This window comes from Dipodomys spectabilis, unplaced genomic scaffold (genome assembly GCF_019054845.1).
Source record: "Dipodomys spectabilis isolate Male_0828 unplaced genomic scaffold, ASM1905484v1 ptg000061l, whole genome shotgun sequence".
Classification (NCBI taxonomy): domain Eukaryota; kingdom Metazoa; phylum Chordata; class Mammalia; order Rodentia; family Heteromyidae; genus Dipodomys; species Dipodomys spectabilis.
In genome coordinates this window covers 326,715-342,089 of record NW_024870738.1, presented here as the reverse complement: position 1 = coordinate 342,089, position 15,375 = coordinate 326,715, and the positions used below count along the sequence as shown (strand labels likewise).

At 42.2% G+C, this 15,375-nt stretch overlaps 1 protein-coding gene across 2 annotated transcripts in view; it reads right to left on the bottom strand.

Annotated features, from left to right (window-relative positions):
* Wwc3 (WWC family member 3) overlaps window positions 1-15,375 on the bottom strand; it is a 112,678-nt gene that overhangs the window by 53,404 nt on the left and 43,899 nt on the right. For both annotated transcript variants that reach the window (XM_042680517.1, XM_042680518.1), the window contains 3 exons: window positions 12,545-12,748; window positions 2,606-2,682; window positions 1,231-1,310 (listed from right to left, as the gene is read on the bottom strand). In XM_042680517.1, the coding sequence (XP_042536451.1) occupies window positions 1,231-1,310; window positions 2,606-2,682; window positions 12,545-12,748 (361 nt within the window). The remainder of the gene's footprint in view (window positions 1-1,230; window positions 1,311-2,605; window positions 2,683-12,544; window positions 12,749-15,375) is intronic.

The window sequence follows — 15,375 nt, the reverse complement described above, 5'->3', positions numbered from 1 at the left end:
GTTATTTGTTATAGCAACCAAAATGGACAAAGACACTCACCATTTTACTATTAGAAATTAGATGCAGGAAGTGTGAAATACATTCCCAGCTTTAGCCAGTGAAGCCAGGCTCCAAATCAAGAGAGAGAAGGACTCACCCAAAAAGCTCACAGCACCATTCTTAACACAAATGATTTTTTTTCAGACCAATTGTACTATCACATTTGGAACAAAACAATTTTGTTTATTTAATTTGCTGGCTTCAGATGGTTCACTAGTTATAAGAAAGTCATCCCAAACTATTGACAGGGATTCTAAGTATAAAGACACAAACAAGAAGATGACTTGTAGATGAGACTGACTGTCCACCAGCAAGCACATCCTATAATGATGGAAATCTCTTCTCTGAGCTGCTCAACCAGTAGCTGCTAACTGAGTGTTTCTCAACTGGGTACACTTGGGAATATCTGGAGACATTTTCAGTTGTCACAGTGAGTTCTATCAACAGTTAGTGGGTGGAGGCCAGGGATACTACCCAACTTTTTAGTGCACAGGATGGCCCCTACACAGTCATGTGGCCCAAATTGTCACTAGTGTTCATGGCAAAGAAAATGCACACTAGCCACGTGTACCACTGAGCACATTAGAAGTGACTACTAAGGCTCAGGAACTAAAATTTAATTTAATTTTAATGAATTTTAATGAGAATGAAAATTTCTTTTGAAAGTGTTAGTAAGGATTCATTTTAGTATAACAAGGTCAAAGAGAAATGGAAATGAGAAACACTTCCTGTTCTTCATGCAGGAAGTAGAAGTTAAAGATTCCTAGAACGAGAAATTTTTAAAGAATAAAACTAACAAGTATCTTCAAGAAAAAGAGAGAGGAGCTGGGAAGGTGGCTCAGTGGTAGAGCGCTTGCCTTGCATGCCTGAGGCCCTGGGTTTGATTCCTCAGCACCACATAAGCAAAAAGAAAAAAGCCAGAAGTGACGCTGTGGCTCAAGTGGTAGAGCGCTAGCCTTGAGCTGAAGAGCTGAGGGACAGCGCCCAGGCCCAGAGTTCAGGCCCCATGACTGGACCCCCCCCCCCAAAAAAAAGTGACACTCTGGTGTTTACGGCTGGAAATAAAAAGTATATATAAAGGCATGAAAGTGAAGGACATTAGGCTTTCGGACACATACCCAGGAACCAAGTATGTCAGAACAAAAGAAACTGACAGGCAAATGCTGCCAGTGACAATGCAGGCAACTCACTCTTGTAGTGTCTCTACGCCTTTTTCTTTGTACTGCAGTTCCTGTTTCATCTGGGTCAGCTCTCGCTTTAATCTGGAAAGCTAAAGACAAATTACATTTTTTCTAAAAATAAGCTGTGAAAAATTATTTCAACAGTTATTTGCCCTGGCATCTACGTTTCTACTTAGCTTGCAACTCCCTGGGTCATCTCATGAACCTCCATTCATCCATATGAAATAAAACTGCCACTAAACCACCTTGCTTAGTTAGACTCAAGCATTCCCAGTCCTGATAAGTATCTACCCAAATGGGGAGCTGGTAATGATGTTCTTTTTCAAGATGACAATTTACATCTCACAATTGTGTGATACTTTCATCTGCTCATCAATCTCACTTTGTTAACAGTCTGCAAAAGCAGGTCTCTATGACCACATGAAACTCAAATTGACTAGTGTAATTTATATATGTGTATGCCGGTACTGAGGCTTGAACTCAGGGCCTGGACACTGTCCCCGAGCTTTTTGCTCAAGGCTCTACCACTTGAGCCACAGCTTCACTTCCAGCTTTTTGGTGGTTAATTGGAGATAAGGGTCTTGCAGATTTTCATGCTTGGGCTGGCTTTGAACCTGATCTCAGTTCTTAGCCTCCTGAGTAGCTAGGATTACAGGCGAGAGCCACCAGTGCCTGGCCCAGTGTAATGTTTTAAACAGATTTCAGAACCTGCCTCAGGCCTGCATGAGGTGTGGGGTACTGTTAGCTTATACTTTTACGATGTTTCCCAGATTGTTTTCTTAGCTGTGCTAAATTTTAAGAACCACTGCACTAAAAAATAAGCCTGGTTCGGGAATGACACATCAGGAGGCCTCACTGCCAAGGTGTCTCCTGAGATTTACCACAAATGCAGCACAAATGTGCCCCTTGCCAGACTCCCAGGTAGACAGGGATGAGACAAGGTGATACCTGAGGAATCCAGGCATCAGAAAAGGAGGAATATCAGAACCTCTCTGGTCAAGCAGTGTTGCAGGAGCCAGCCCTCAGTGACTAGTCACCCAGGGAGAATGAACGGCAGCCACTGCAGTGAAGGTGGGCATCCTGCTAGCTCAGGGAAATGAGCAGCCTTGTGAGATAGGGCCCTGACGTTACTTCCAGTTGGTCAGTGAGTTCAGCCCCATGAAACATGCACAGGGATACTGACTACATCTGTCAGATGAGCCGTGCTTTCAAAATGGAAAAAAGTAGAAAGTAAAACAAAATGCAATAATAATCCATGACATTGAAATCTTACTAACATCTGAGTGTTAGACATGCTGAGAACCACAAAATGAACCATGATAAAGTAATGTTACATAGAATATGTATGGGACTTCCTATTTGTGAAAACACTGGTTTTACTTACCCTATCCCGGCGACTTGCTATTTCTGCTTTAATTTGGTGTGGGTCATACTTCGTATTTGTTGAATATCCAGAAAAAGCTAAACAGAAAGAAAGTATTTCATAATGAATCCTTTAAAATGCATATACACAAGAACTCCTGACTTATCATATTAAAGAATTAATTCTAAGTCTCAGATTTACAAATAGGCTCTGACTCTTAAAGAATTAACATTTCATTACTTCAAATTTTCTTGATGTTTGATTTTTGCACTAAGATTTTCTACATGATTCCACATAAGAAATACATAGCTTTAGGTAAATCAAAACTGTTTATTTCTGCTATGAATCTGCTAAGATTAAAAAGCATATGTTTAGTCAACCAATGGTGATTTACTCCTGTAATCCTAGCTACTCAGGAGACTGGGACCTGAAGGATCATAGTTCAAAACCAGCCAATGCAAAAGAGTCTGTAAGACTCCATCTGCAACTAACCTGCAAAAAGCCCAGCTGGAGGTGTGGCTCAAGTGGTAGAGCAGCAACCATGAACAAGAACAGTGAATAAGAGTATAATACCCTGAGTTCATCCTCGATAGTGACACACATACACACACACACACACACACAATTCAAGCTGTGATACACACACACACACACACACACACACACAAGCATACATGCAAGAGGAAAAAATTATGATGTAGAAACTGTTCTTCCTATGCGCATGGTACCTGTGGTGTGAACCCATCTTTTACTTTTTTTCTAATATACAGATAGAAGTGACTGAAGGAACCAAAAGGTTAACTGGTTATTCTTGGTGGCTATACCACAAATGATATTATCTTCATTTTCTTCACATCTATATTCTCCAGATAAATACATTTTGACATGAGGAAGGGAAACACTAAAAATCATCTCAGTGTCGATACTATGTCAATCTGGCAGGATTGAGAAAAGCTTTGCTCCCAAGTTGTTTGCTCCCCCGAAACTGAACACTCCTTTCTCACAGCTTGTCCCTGATGAACGGATAGCTGAAATATACCACATAGCTCCATACAGTGCAGTGCACATGGTTTGAGCGCTTTTTACAGGTCCAGCACCATTAGTGTGAGTAGCCAATACCAGAGTGAATAGTGCCACAGAGCTGTTTACACATGCCCCGCATTCTGCCTTTTCCAATGTTCCAACAGCCAGAAGGGCCCTGGGCTATTTCTCATGCCTACCACAGTTTTCACCTCTCTGTACTGCTTTTTCTTCATGTTTCTTTCTATTTTCTTTAGATATCTGAAGCACACTACGACGACTTGATTTGTACTCTTTTCCTTAGTTCCTTGTCTTTCTCTGGGAGCCACCCAGACACTGGAATCATCTTCCTCCTGACAAGTGTCCTTAATATAACTACTCAAAAGATCTATCTGCAGGGCCAGTGCTCTTTCTTATACTCCCTAGATTTGGGTACCCAAATGTGACTGTCAACTGTTAGCTTAGGTGTCTACAACTAGAATTTAATTTAAAATCCCTTCTTGACTTTATATTTTAAAGGACAGCTCAAAACCATCAAGGCGCTTACACAGCAAAGTTATTTAAAACCCCAATTAGTACCACATCCAAAGTTAATTTAAGCAGTTCAGATCTCTCATTTTAAAAACAGCTCTATGGAAAATGTACTATTTAAGCCCCATTCAGTCAGAACTTCAAACATTTGAATCTACTAGAAATAAGTATCTGGAAGAACTCAATTTTTGCCAGCTTTACGTCAAATTTTCTTAAAACTTGAATTGTGATCTCTCAAAAACACAGAGCAAAGTATTCTTTAAACAGTATTCTTGGGCTGGAGGTGAAGCTTGCTAGTAGAACACTCCAACAAATCTCAACAAAATACACAGAGAAAGACAGACAGAACGAGACAGAGACAGAGACCCATAATTCTTTCTTAGATGAGAATGCCTATTTCCAAATCTTAAAGCTTTAATCTTTTCTAATGGACCAAAAACACCAAGGAGCCACCAAATCCACCAATGGAAAACCCTACTCAAACTCCAAAGGACTCTGTTATATGACAATGAATGTCCTTATTCTTTAGGCCCATGTGAGTTAGTCTTCCATTACTTACAGCTGAGACCATCTCAGATGACGGATTTTACTACACCAAGACTATTCACATGCTCTCTAAAGTTGGGAACTTCCAGGTCTGAGATAAGACAAAAGGCAATTTAAGTTGTTTACATCAAACAGTAAGTTTAACAGACCCACTTATGGGGTTCAAGGAACAGTTCTGACTCCAGACTCCTTCTAAGCAGCATGCCCTTCACATTTATGTTAGAAAAAAGAACTGTCTTCCCTGGTTAAGCATGTCTCAATCTCAAAGTTTATGATAAAGACCAGACTTCCACCTCAGAAGCTTTCTTCTCTCTTGAGAGTTGAGTGTACGAAGTGATTAAAGAGCTCAAAGAGTCTGCTCAGACATATAATATTGCTTTGGATGATATAATAAAAAGGGTATAGCTTAGTTGGACCACAACAATGAAAATGACTATGCCTTGCTATTATAGTGTGCCTTTCACGTGGATTTCATCTATCCTCATAAAAATCTTTGTGAAAGGGAGAGAATGATTATGTTTTCCACTTTATAGATTAAAAGACTAAGTTTGCAATGACTTGACCTATACTAAAGCATCATTCGGGGAAGGACTCATGTCTGGGACCTGGGCTCCTGAGGGATTATCACTGCTATAGCCTTCAAGATTGAGGCGTGCCAGCTAATACATGTGAAAACTGCTGCGAGATCCATTTTCTCCTGCCTGCTCCAACATGCTTGTGTGAAGGAAAACAAAGGGCTGAGCAGATTGCCTGCAGCCCTTATCCTAACCCAGACAGCAGATGAGAAACCCTTTAGCAGAGCCGATGTGAGATAGTCTGAGTGGGATGGGTTTGGAGTCTCAGAAAGAATGTTGGCAGGACTCATGGCTGATAAGGTCAAGCTTCTTCCACCACCTGACCCAAGAATCCAGGGTGAGTCAGCACTTTCTCACCGAGATAAGGTGGACTCTTTCCCAGGCACCCAAAAGCACTCTTGGTGTCTCACTCACAGAGCCACGGTAACAGTCATATCCTGCTGCTAAAAGGGGCATCTGCAGATCACTTTAGACCAGTGGACCTTGACTCAGGAGCCATGGGGCGGGGGGGGGGGGGGGGGGGCGTTAAAGACACAAACAAAAATGTTTGGCCCCAACCAAAGCCACTTTAAACCCAAATTTTTCAGCATAGGGACCAAGAAGTAGTATAGTTTGTAAAGGCCCTCTGGGAGATTCAAATTTACAGCCAGGACTGAGAATACTGGTGTAGACCATGGATAGGAAAGCTTTTCTTTAAAGGGGCAGAGAATAAATATATTTGGCTTTGGGGGGGGGGCCCATAGAGTCTGTCTCAAATAATCAATTCTGCTGTTGTAAACAGCAGCCACTATAGACAATAAGCAAGTGAGTGGTCATGGCTGTGTTCCACAAAAACATTATTTGCAAACACTTGCATTGACAACGTCAGCTTGTGGGCTTAAAGTAAGTTTATAAGAATTTCTTCCAAAAGATCCTGCAAATGGTCACATAGCTAAGTGAATACATGCAGAGGCAAAGTTTCTCAAAAATCAAAGACTAACTCCAGTTAAAAAAAAAAAAGTTTTGAAGATAATGGATTCAGTGATAAAAGGAAGACAAATACATGAACATGTTGAAATGAAAAATATAGGAGAGAACTCTACAAAATGAAGCTGGAAAGGACTGGGAAGGTAGCTCAGTGGTAGAGCGCTTGCCTTGCATGCATGAGGCCCTGGGTTCGATTCCTCAGCACCACATAAGCAGAAAAGGCTGGAAGTGGTACGATGGCTCAAGTGGTAGAATGCTAGCCTTGAGCTAAAGAGCTCAGAGACAGCACCAGGCCCCACGACCAAACAACAAAAAAAAGTACTGGGTATATCACTGAATGAATCTATTGTAGAGTAGTTATATCCCAGTGCCTTACAAAGCACAAAATAGGACTGGGTGCCAGGCAGTGAGATCCAGGGCTCACAGAAATAAAAGAGAGCTCAGATCTTGATTCCTGGAGACATGTGTGTGCTAATTCAACACAGCATCTGAATTTGTTTTTGTCAGGAACAAAAAAGGTCAAGGCTTAGATATTCTTAGATACCAGATGGCCCAACATTGACACAAAAATCTTTCCTCTCCAATGAATAGAGTCTTATTCTGGTGATTTCCATAGCTCAGGGGAAATCTGTGAAGGGTGTGGGCAAGATACACTTCCCCTTCTTCAGTCCTCCCCACACCCTTCTGCTCCAACCTTAGAAATGGCCATTGTAGTTCAATCTTATGCTCATCATTATTACCTCATTTTCCCCTACAATCAATCAGCCATTATGGATGTTTCTGTGTCCCCAACAGCAGGTGCTAAATAAACATCTGTCCAAAATATGATTGAATAATTTTGTGATTCTATATAGACCATGAGAAAGTCAAGAAGTAGAAAGTGTTCTACCTTCCACTTGCCCCCTTTATTGTTGCCCTCTTTACTTGTTGATTTATAGCCAATCTTTATTTTCGGATAACCTGAAAATGGTAAGGCAGTGGAGGGGGGCAGGGGCAATACAAATGATCCAAAAGTACAATCAGCTCTTTTGAACTGCCTGTTCTTTGTCTAGGAAATACAACACAAAACTGAAAGCCACAACAGATCTGGATTTAAATCCAAGTTTCATCACTTCCCAGGCAAATAACCTTGAAGAAAGTGATTTAGTCTTAGTGATATTCAGTTTCTCAAGAGAACAATGACCATAATAGCACATGCTTCACAATGTGGCAACCACAATAATGCATATGAAACACTAGCTTATTGAATAATGTTTCCTTTTGCTTCTGTTTATTACCAGTAAAGGAACTAATGGGAACTAAATCCAGGATATTCAGTTCCCAGTACCAAGACAAGGAGACACCCCCCCACACCCACCTCCCACCCCCGCTTGAGATGACAAGCTGGTACTGAGAGAGATCCTGTGTGGCTGACCTCAGCCAGGTGTGCTATGGAAATGGCCATAAGCCGCTCCTAACATAGACCCAGCCCTGGCTTGGCCATACAAGCAAGCCATCTGTTAGATCACAGTGATTCAAGCCAACAGAATCACTGTACTGAACTTTACGCTGTGGCCAGAAAGAATTTATTTGAGTCATGACTAGCAGGGTTTTCCTCATTGTAATCAGTAGCTCAGGTTAAACAGCAGACTAAAAGGGCCTGGTGGAAACCCTAGAGACAGCAGCAACTTGATAAACCACTTGGATTAGCTCCTAGATTCCATTCATAGCTGACTTTTTCCCTGGTGAGCTGATAGGCCCCAGGAAGCTCCACTGGCATCTCCAGTCCTTTCATGAAAACAAGCAGGCCTGAGTCTGGCTTTCAAGATGACTTGCTCACAGGGAAGAAGGAAGACTTTGAGCAGGTCCAGCAATGGAATCTCAATACCACAGAATCATCAGCTACCTGTATTAAAGAAATGGATGCCACTTCCAAGAGAGTATCTTGAATATTTCTTCTTGTTGGACATTAATGAAATTCCATGGGGTATTGGAAGTTATTTCAGTATAATTCCTATTTCCCCAAATGTCAAGGGGGTGAAAAGTCCATGGAAATACAAAACTTGATCTTGTTGAATATCTCAAATTCATAGGATTCTAAGTATTAAATAACCATAATTCAGAGGCTCAATACTACATTGGATTCCTCTCTTTGCTCCTTACCCAATATGGGTACTCGAAGGTACTCCATGTAAGATGCATATCTGCATCTTTAAGGGAATATAGTCCTGAGTGTCTACACTCACTTCAGTTGATGTTCTGACTATATTGGTACCAGATAGTACATAACACATGCCTTCTTTTGACTCTATTTTTCTTTACAATTACTGGCAGGAAACTTACTGCTGAGTTTTTCTGATATGTACTTTTTCCATTTCATTCAGATTGCATTCATGAGCCACCAGTACCCAGCTCATTCTTTAGTCTTTTTTTTTTGGCGATGGGGGGGGGGAAGGGGGGTGTCCGGTCGTGGGGCCTGAACTCTGGGCCTGGGTGCTGTCCCTCAGCTCTTCAGCTCAAGGCTAGTGCTCTACCACTTGAGCCACAGCGCCACTTCCGGCTTTTTTCCTTTTTGCTTATGTGGTGCTGTGGAATCGAACCCAGGGCCTCAGGCATGCAAGGCAAGCGCTCTACCACTGAGCCACCTTCCCAGCCCCTCATTCTTTAGTCTTAAAAGTAGGAAACATCTAAAAAATATGTTAAAGTTGCATGATTTTGTTCCTTAGTACTCTAGATAGTTTTTAACTGGTAACATTGGTCATTTTATAAAATAAGTTAGACTATAAGAAGGTGGCATTTCTAGTATATACATGAAAAAGTGAAGTCTATGAATAAAACTCCTGGGGGACCATGAACCTATGAAACTATATTAATGATACTTATAATGTATATTCCTTGTGGGGAAAGGTTCCATGAAGTTGGGAATTGCTGACATAAGAGATAAATCTTAAGTATTTTACGCTTGAGTATTAATACTAGTATTAAATTTTAGTATTTAATTCTTTCTTTAGTATGTAATACTGGAGAAATGTGGTTATTAAGTATCTTATTGTATTTTCTCTCTATAGTCCCTTAAAATTCATTTTTAGTAGACAAATAATGGAATAGAGTTGTTTGAGGTTAAAAAAAATTAAAAATTGATTTGCAACCTAACACAACTTGATCTTGTAACAGATAAAGTACCTAAGGGCTACTATAAAGAAATACACTATTAGAATAAATTATAAGAAACTGGCAATATTCAGCCCTTTTTTCACCACAAAAATGACAATTATATTTGGTTCAAACTGGCTTCTTTTAAATACTTTCTGAAAAGTTTACAATTGCTAACTATATCATCTCAGAACCAGTGATAAGCCAATGTGTCAGCTAGGTGTGACTTTGACACACCAAGTCCATTAGCTTCAGATCCGACGAGATCACCAAGAGAAGCCAATAAGTCATCTTAATAGATCTCAAAAGGCTGAAATCTTACCTAGTATAGTTTTATCAACAATAGAATTAAACCAGAAATCGATAACAACATGGTATATTTTTAAATCCTCACTTCTAAAGAACCTATGGTTCAAAAAATAAATTATAAAAGAAATGAGAAAATATTTTTAACTGAATGAAAAGTATGCATTCCAAAATCTGTGGGATGCAGTTAAAAGAACTTGAGAGGAGAATTTATACCTTTAAAAGCTACATGAGAAAATGAGAAAGGTCTAAAATCAGTAATCTATAAAGTTTCCACTTCAAGATGCTAGAAAAGGAGGAAGAAATTAAAAGCAAACTAAGTAGGAAAGAGGAAATAATTTAAAAAAATAATAGGAAACTATAACAAATATGGAAAAAAGAAAACCAAAGTCCAGTTCATAATAAAAAGAAATTATGTTCAGCTACACTGATTAAAAGATGACACAAAGAAAGGCCATCCACTCAGATCTCACAGAGGTCTGTCAATTTGGCAGCTCAGATTACCATTTGGTAAACTCCCTGTGGGCCAAATATGGCTTGTTACCTGTTTTTATAGTTTTATTAGAACATAGCCAGACACTCGTTTACCTGGTGTCTCTGACTGCTTTTGCACAATAATAGGATTGATGGAATGGCCCACAAAGTCTAAAACATTCCCTACTGAACTGTGATAGAAAAGCTTGCTATTTTTTATATTAGCTGAAATAGACGAATTCTCTGGGGGAAAAAAAACTGATTCAAGAAGAAATACAGAAACCGCCTGTAATCCTAGTTACTCAGGAGGCAGAGATCTAAAGATCGTGGTTCAAAGCCAGCCAAGGTAGGAAACTGTGTGAGACTCTTATCTCCAATTAACCAGCAGAAAACCGGAAGTGGCACTGTGGCTCAAGTGGTAGAGTGTGAGCCTTAAGCAAAAGAAGCTTGGGGACAGCACCCAGGCCTAGCAAGAAAGAAGGAAAGAAAGGAAGAGAAAGAAAGAAAGGAAGGGAGAGAAAGAAAGAAAGAAAGAAAGAAAGAAAGAAAGAAAGAAAGAAAGAAAGAAAGAAAGAAAGAAAGAAAGAAAGAAAGAAAGAAAGAAAGAAAGAAAGAAAGAAAGAAAGAAAGGAAGGAAGGAGAGAGGGAGGGAGGGAGGGGGGGAAGGGAGGGAGGAATAATACAGGTGAATAGACCTGTATCTATTAAAGATATTAAAACCTATAGTTGAGAATATTCCTCCAAAGAACTTCCAACCCTAATGGATTTTCTAGAGAATGAAACATTAATGTCTACCCTACATAAATTTCCAGAAAAGAGTCAAGAAGAGAACACTTTTCAATTCATTCTATGGGGCCAGTATCACCCTGTTAAAATCAGAGAAAATCAGAGAAAAAGACTATTTTTTTTAACTGTGGAGAGAAGAAACTAGCCTCTAAAATTCAACAAGGAGCTAACCTATTGCCTTCTGATGGAAAGTTTAAAAAAGTAAACTGGGCTGGTCACCAGTGGCTCACACATGTAATCCTAGCTATGCAGGAGGCTGAGATCTGAGGATAGCGGTTCAAAGCCAGCCCAGGCAAGAAAGTTCGTGAGAAGCTTATCTCCAATAAACCACCAGAAAACTGGAAGTGGCACTATGGCTCAAGAGGGAGAGTGCTGGCCTTGAGCTGAAGAGCTCAGGGACAGTGCCCAGGCCCAGAGTTCAAGCCCCATGACCAACAAAAATAAATAAATAAATACATACATACATACAAACTGGTATGAATCAATATCTGAAGACCAAGCCATAAGATGACTTGAAGCAACACATCATTATACCTGTGTCACCTACATTCCCTTCAAGGTACACAGAAATAGAAATATCTTAAATTCCTATTACCTTCATCACTGTCTACAACTCTTATGTTTTTCTCAACTTCAACAGTAGCTGTGATTTGTTTTGGCCTTAATTCCATTCTGACTTGCCACACAGAATAAAGTATGAGTATCTTGTTAGTGTTCAAAGCTCTGTCACCAGAGTCAAACACCAGGCAACAAGGTCCAACATAGGTCCCCCTCTCCTATGCCTCAAATCCTACTGAGGTACTGATCAAATAAAACCTAGTAAGACCAACATCATGTACATATATCCTTGTCAAGTTCACTGCCACCAAAAAAAAAGTGGTAGCCATGTGCTCCTGTGATCAATTGTGCAGTGTGACAACTCTATTGGGAAGAGACTGGCTCAAGAAGTAAATGACTATTGAGAACAAAAGGTTTGGCTTCTGAGACTGAAACTGACTCCTTCCATAACAGGACACCTGCCAAATACTAATGAAATGGCAGCCCATCTCTGGCAGTCTCTAAAACTAAGAAAAGGTTCCTTCTGAGGATAACAAGGCATAGCCTCTTCTTTGAGGGTCAAAGAAAAATGCTCCCAAGGCTCTGGGATAGACATGGCTCCTGCTCCTTCACTGAACCGTCCAATAACCTAAAGCCCAAGAAAGAGCTCTACAGAGATAGGCACTTGACAGACCTCCAGATTCCTGGATCTCCCCACTCAGGATAAAGGGAACTACTGCATCACTTTCCCAAGAGATCATTTGAGACAAGCAGTATTAACTATAATGATCTTCAGGTGAAGTCTGCTCCAAAATGAGACAGAAGATGTTTCACATCGTAGCCTGAGATTTTGTGTGCTTGTTTACTTGTTATCATCCCCACTTGACCTTTCGTTGTAAGTGATTACCACACCCCAGTGTCTGGGCACCAAGTAGACACTTGATAACTATTGATTACCTAACAGTATGTGACTGAAATCTTTAGAAAGCTATCTCGCCCAAATAAAGCTGGGTATTTGAAGAGAAACCAGCAAATAGGATAGCTCTTAAAGTGGAATATATTCACCACAGAAGACAACTCAACTCACAGCTAGCATATGAGCGGCCGTCATCCTCGCAGAGTTTGTGCAGCTGCTGATACTCCTCCTGTGCCAGCTCGAACCGCTGCTGCTTGATCTGGTAGATTTCTTTCTTGGCATTGAGGGCCTCCTGGGCTACAATTAAATACTCCTTCAGCATCCGTTCCTGTTCTCGTCTCCACTGCTCTCTTGGATCCTCAATCTGGGTCAGCTCTGAAATGAAAAGAGCAGGAACACAAGTGAGTTGAGGGTAAAGTCAGTAGGTTGACCAACAGTTATTCAGTCATGTTGCTACTCCATATGAAAAGTAATTAATTACCAGAGCGCACATTGCGAGATGCATCGTAAGTCTTTCTAAAGTATGGTATACCCTCGACTTACATATCCACAGTTCAGGTGAGAAGTCTACAGATAATGAAATAATCCATTAGAAGAGCAAATTTCTAGGGCCTGCACTGAGTGGGCAGCACAGTGACCCTCTATAAACACTCGCTGTGATTCAGTGAGCAAGTGGGCAAGGAAGGTCAGTGGCAAACAAGGGGGGACAGGGGAATGGGCAAGCTAGGTTCACCAGAGCCAGGCCACAACAGGTCCCAGGCCACAGCAGCAGGTTGCAAGCAACCTAAAAAGGCTGTGTAAGGAAGATGTCTATGCCATTTGGTAAGTATCTGTGCCACTTGGCTGCAGAAGGATGAAACCTGGTGATGCAGCCACAATACCCAAGTCCCACAGAGCAGAGAGGGACACGTCTCATGTATCAAGAGCTATCCCTTTGAGTCATTACTGGGAAGACAGCCTGGAAAGCCACATTTACTTGAGGTTTTGGGCTACTATAAGGGTCACCTTCAGCTGAGGCCTCTCAGCCTCTCTTCTGACAGGTATCTTACCCTTCCCAGTGGGTAGTGGACTCGAGGAAGTGTCCTGCCCCTTCTTGGAAGGGCTACCTTCTTGGAAGGGCACTGGGTCAAGACAGTACTTAACCCCCATCTTTAATCACCAATGGCCTGTCTTTCATAAAACTTGCAATTATCCAGGTCCAGTACAGGAACCCCCACCACCCTAAGATGTAAGACAGATAGATTCAACTCTAAAAGGATGCAGGCCAACAAAAACCTGGGAATCAGCCCTGAGACCCCAGGCTGGACCAATCACAATAAGGAAGCATGAGAAGTTTCAGGACGTGAGTGGGAAAAGAGCTTCAAAATCACTCAGGTAGGGAACATCATGCCTCTCCAGCCCCCAGATTTAATAAACTAAAGGGCTACAAAGCGGACCAGAGAAGCCACGCTTCATGTCCCTCACAGAATGGCAATGACAGAAACACTAAGGGAAGCTAGAATGAAAATGAGAGAGTGAGAACTGGAACCCTAGCTGAACTCTAATTAAAGATGGCTGATGCAGCTGGGCATCAGTGGCTCACGCCTGTCATCCTACCCACTCAGGAGGCTGAGATCTGAGGATCATGGTTCGATGCCAGCCCAGGCAGGACAGTCCATAAGATTCTTATCTCCAATAAACTACTCAGAAAAAGGTGAAGTAGCACTGTCAGCTCAAGTGGTAGAGTGCAGGCCTTGAGCAGAGAGAGGCTCAGGAACAGAGCACAAGCCTTGAGTTCAAGCCCCAGGACTAGCAAAAAAAAGAAAAGAAAGAAAGAGAGAGAGACAGAGAGAGAGAAAGGAAGAAATAAAGGAAGGAAGGAAGGAAGGAGGGAAGGAGGGAGGGAGGGAGGGAAGGAGGGAAGAAAGGAAGGAGGGAAGGAAGGAGGGAAGAAAGGAAGGAAGGAAGGAGGGAAGGAAGGAGGGAAGAAAGGAAGGAGGGAAGAAAGGAAGGAAGGAAGGAAGGAAGGAAGGAAGGAAGGAAGGAAGGAAGGAGGGAAGGAGGGAAGAAAGGAAGGAGGGAAGAAAGGAAGGAGGGAAGAAAGGAAGGAAGGAAGGAAGGAAGGAAGGAAGGAAGGAGGGAAGGAAGGAAGGAGGGAAGGAAGAAAGGAGAGAAGGAAGGAAGGAATGAAGGAAGGAAGGAAGGAGGGAAGGAAGGAAGGAAGGAAGGAAGGAAGGAAGGAAGGAGGGAAGGAAGGAAGGAGGGAAGGAAGGAAGGAAGGAGAGAAGGAAGGAAGGAAGGAAAGAGGGAAGGAAGGAAGGAGGGAAGGAAGGAAGGAGGGAGGGAGGGAGGGAAGGAAGGAGGGAGGGAGGGAAGGAAGGAAGGAAGGAGGGAAGGAAGGAAGGAAGGAGGGAAGGAAGGAAGGAAGGAAGGAAGGAAGGAAGGAAGGAAGGAAGGAAGGAAGGAAGGAGGGAAGGAAGGAGGGAAGGAAGGAAGGAAGGAAGGAGGGAAGGAAGGAAGGAGGGAGGGAAGGAAGGAGGGAAGGAAGGAAGGAGAGAAGGAAGGAAGGAAGGAAAGAGGGAAGGAAGGAAGGAGGGAAGGAAGGAAGGAGGGAGGGAGGGAGGGAAGGAAGGAGGGAGGGAGGGAAGGAGGGAAGGAAGGAAGGAAGGAAGGAAGGAAGGAAGGAAGGAAGGAAGGAAGGAAGGAAGGAGGGAGGGAGGAAGGGAAGGAAGGAGAGAAGGAAGGAAGGAAAGAGGGAAGGAAGGAAGGAAGGAAGGAAGGAAGGAGGGAGGGAGGGAGGGAGGGAGGGAGGGAGGGAGGGAGGGAGGGAGGGAGGGAGGGAGGAAGGAAGGAAGGAAGGAAGGAGGGAGGGAGGGAGGGAGGGAAGGAAGGAAGGAAGGAAGGAGGGAAGGAAGGAAGGAAGAAAGAGAAAGATGGCTGATAGGAGGGATGGTTGATACATCTTGAATGAGGTAGAGCCTCTGTCTCATACTCTTAACATTTGGGATCTATTTCCTGTCTGT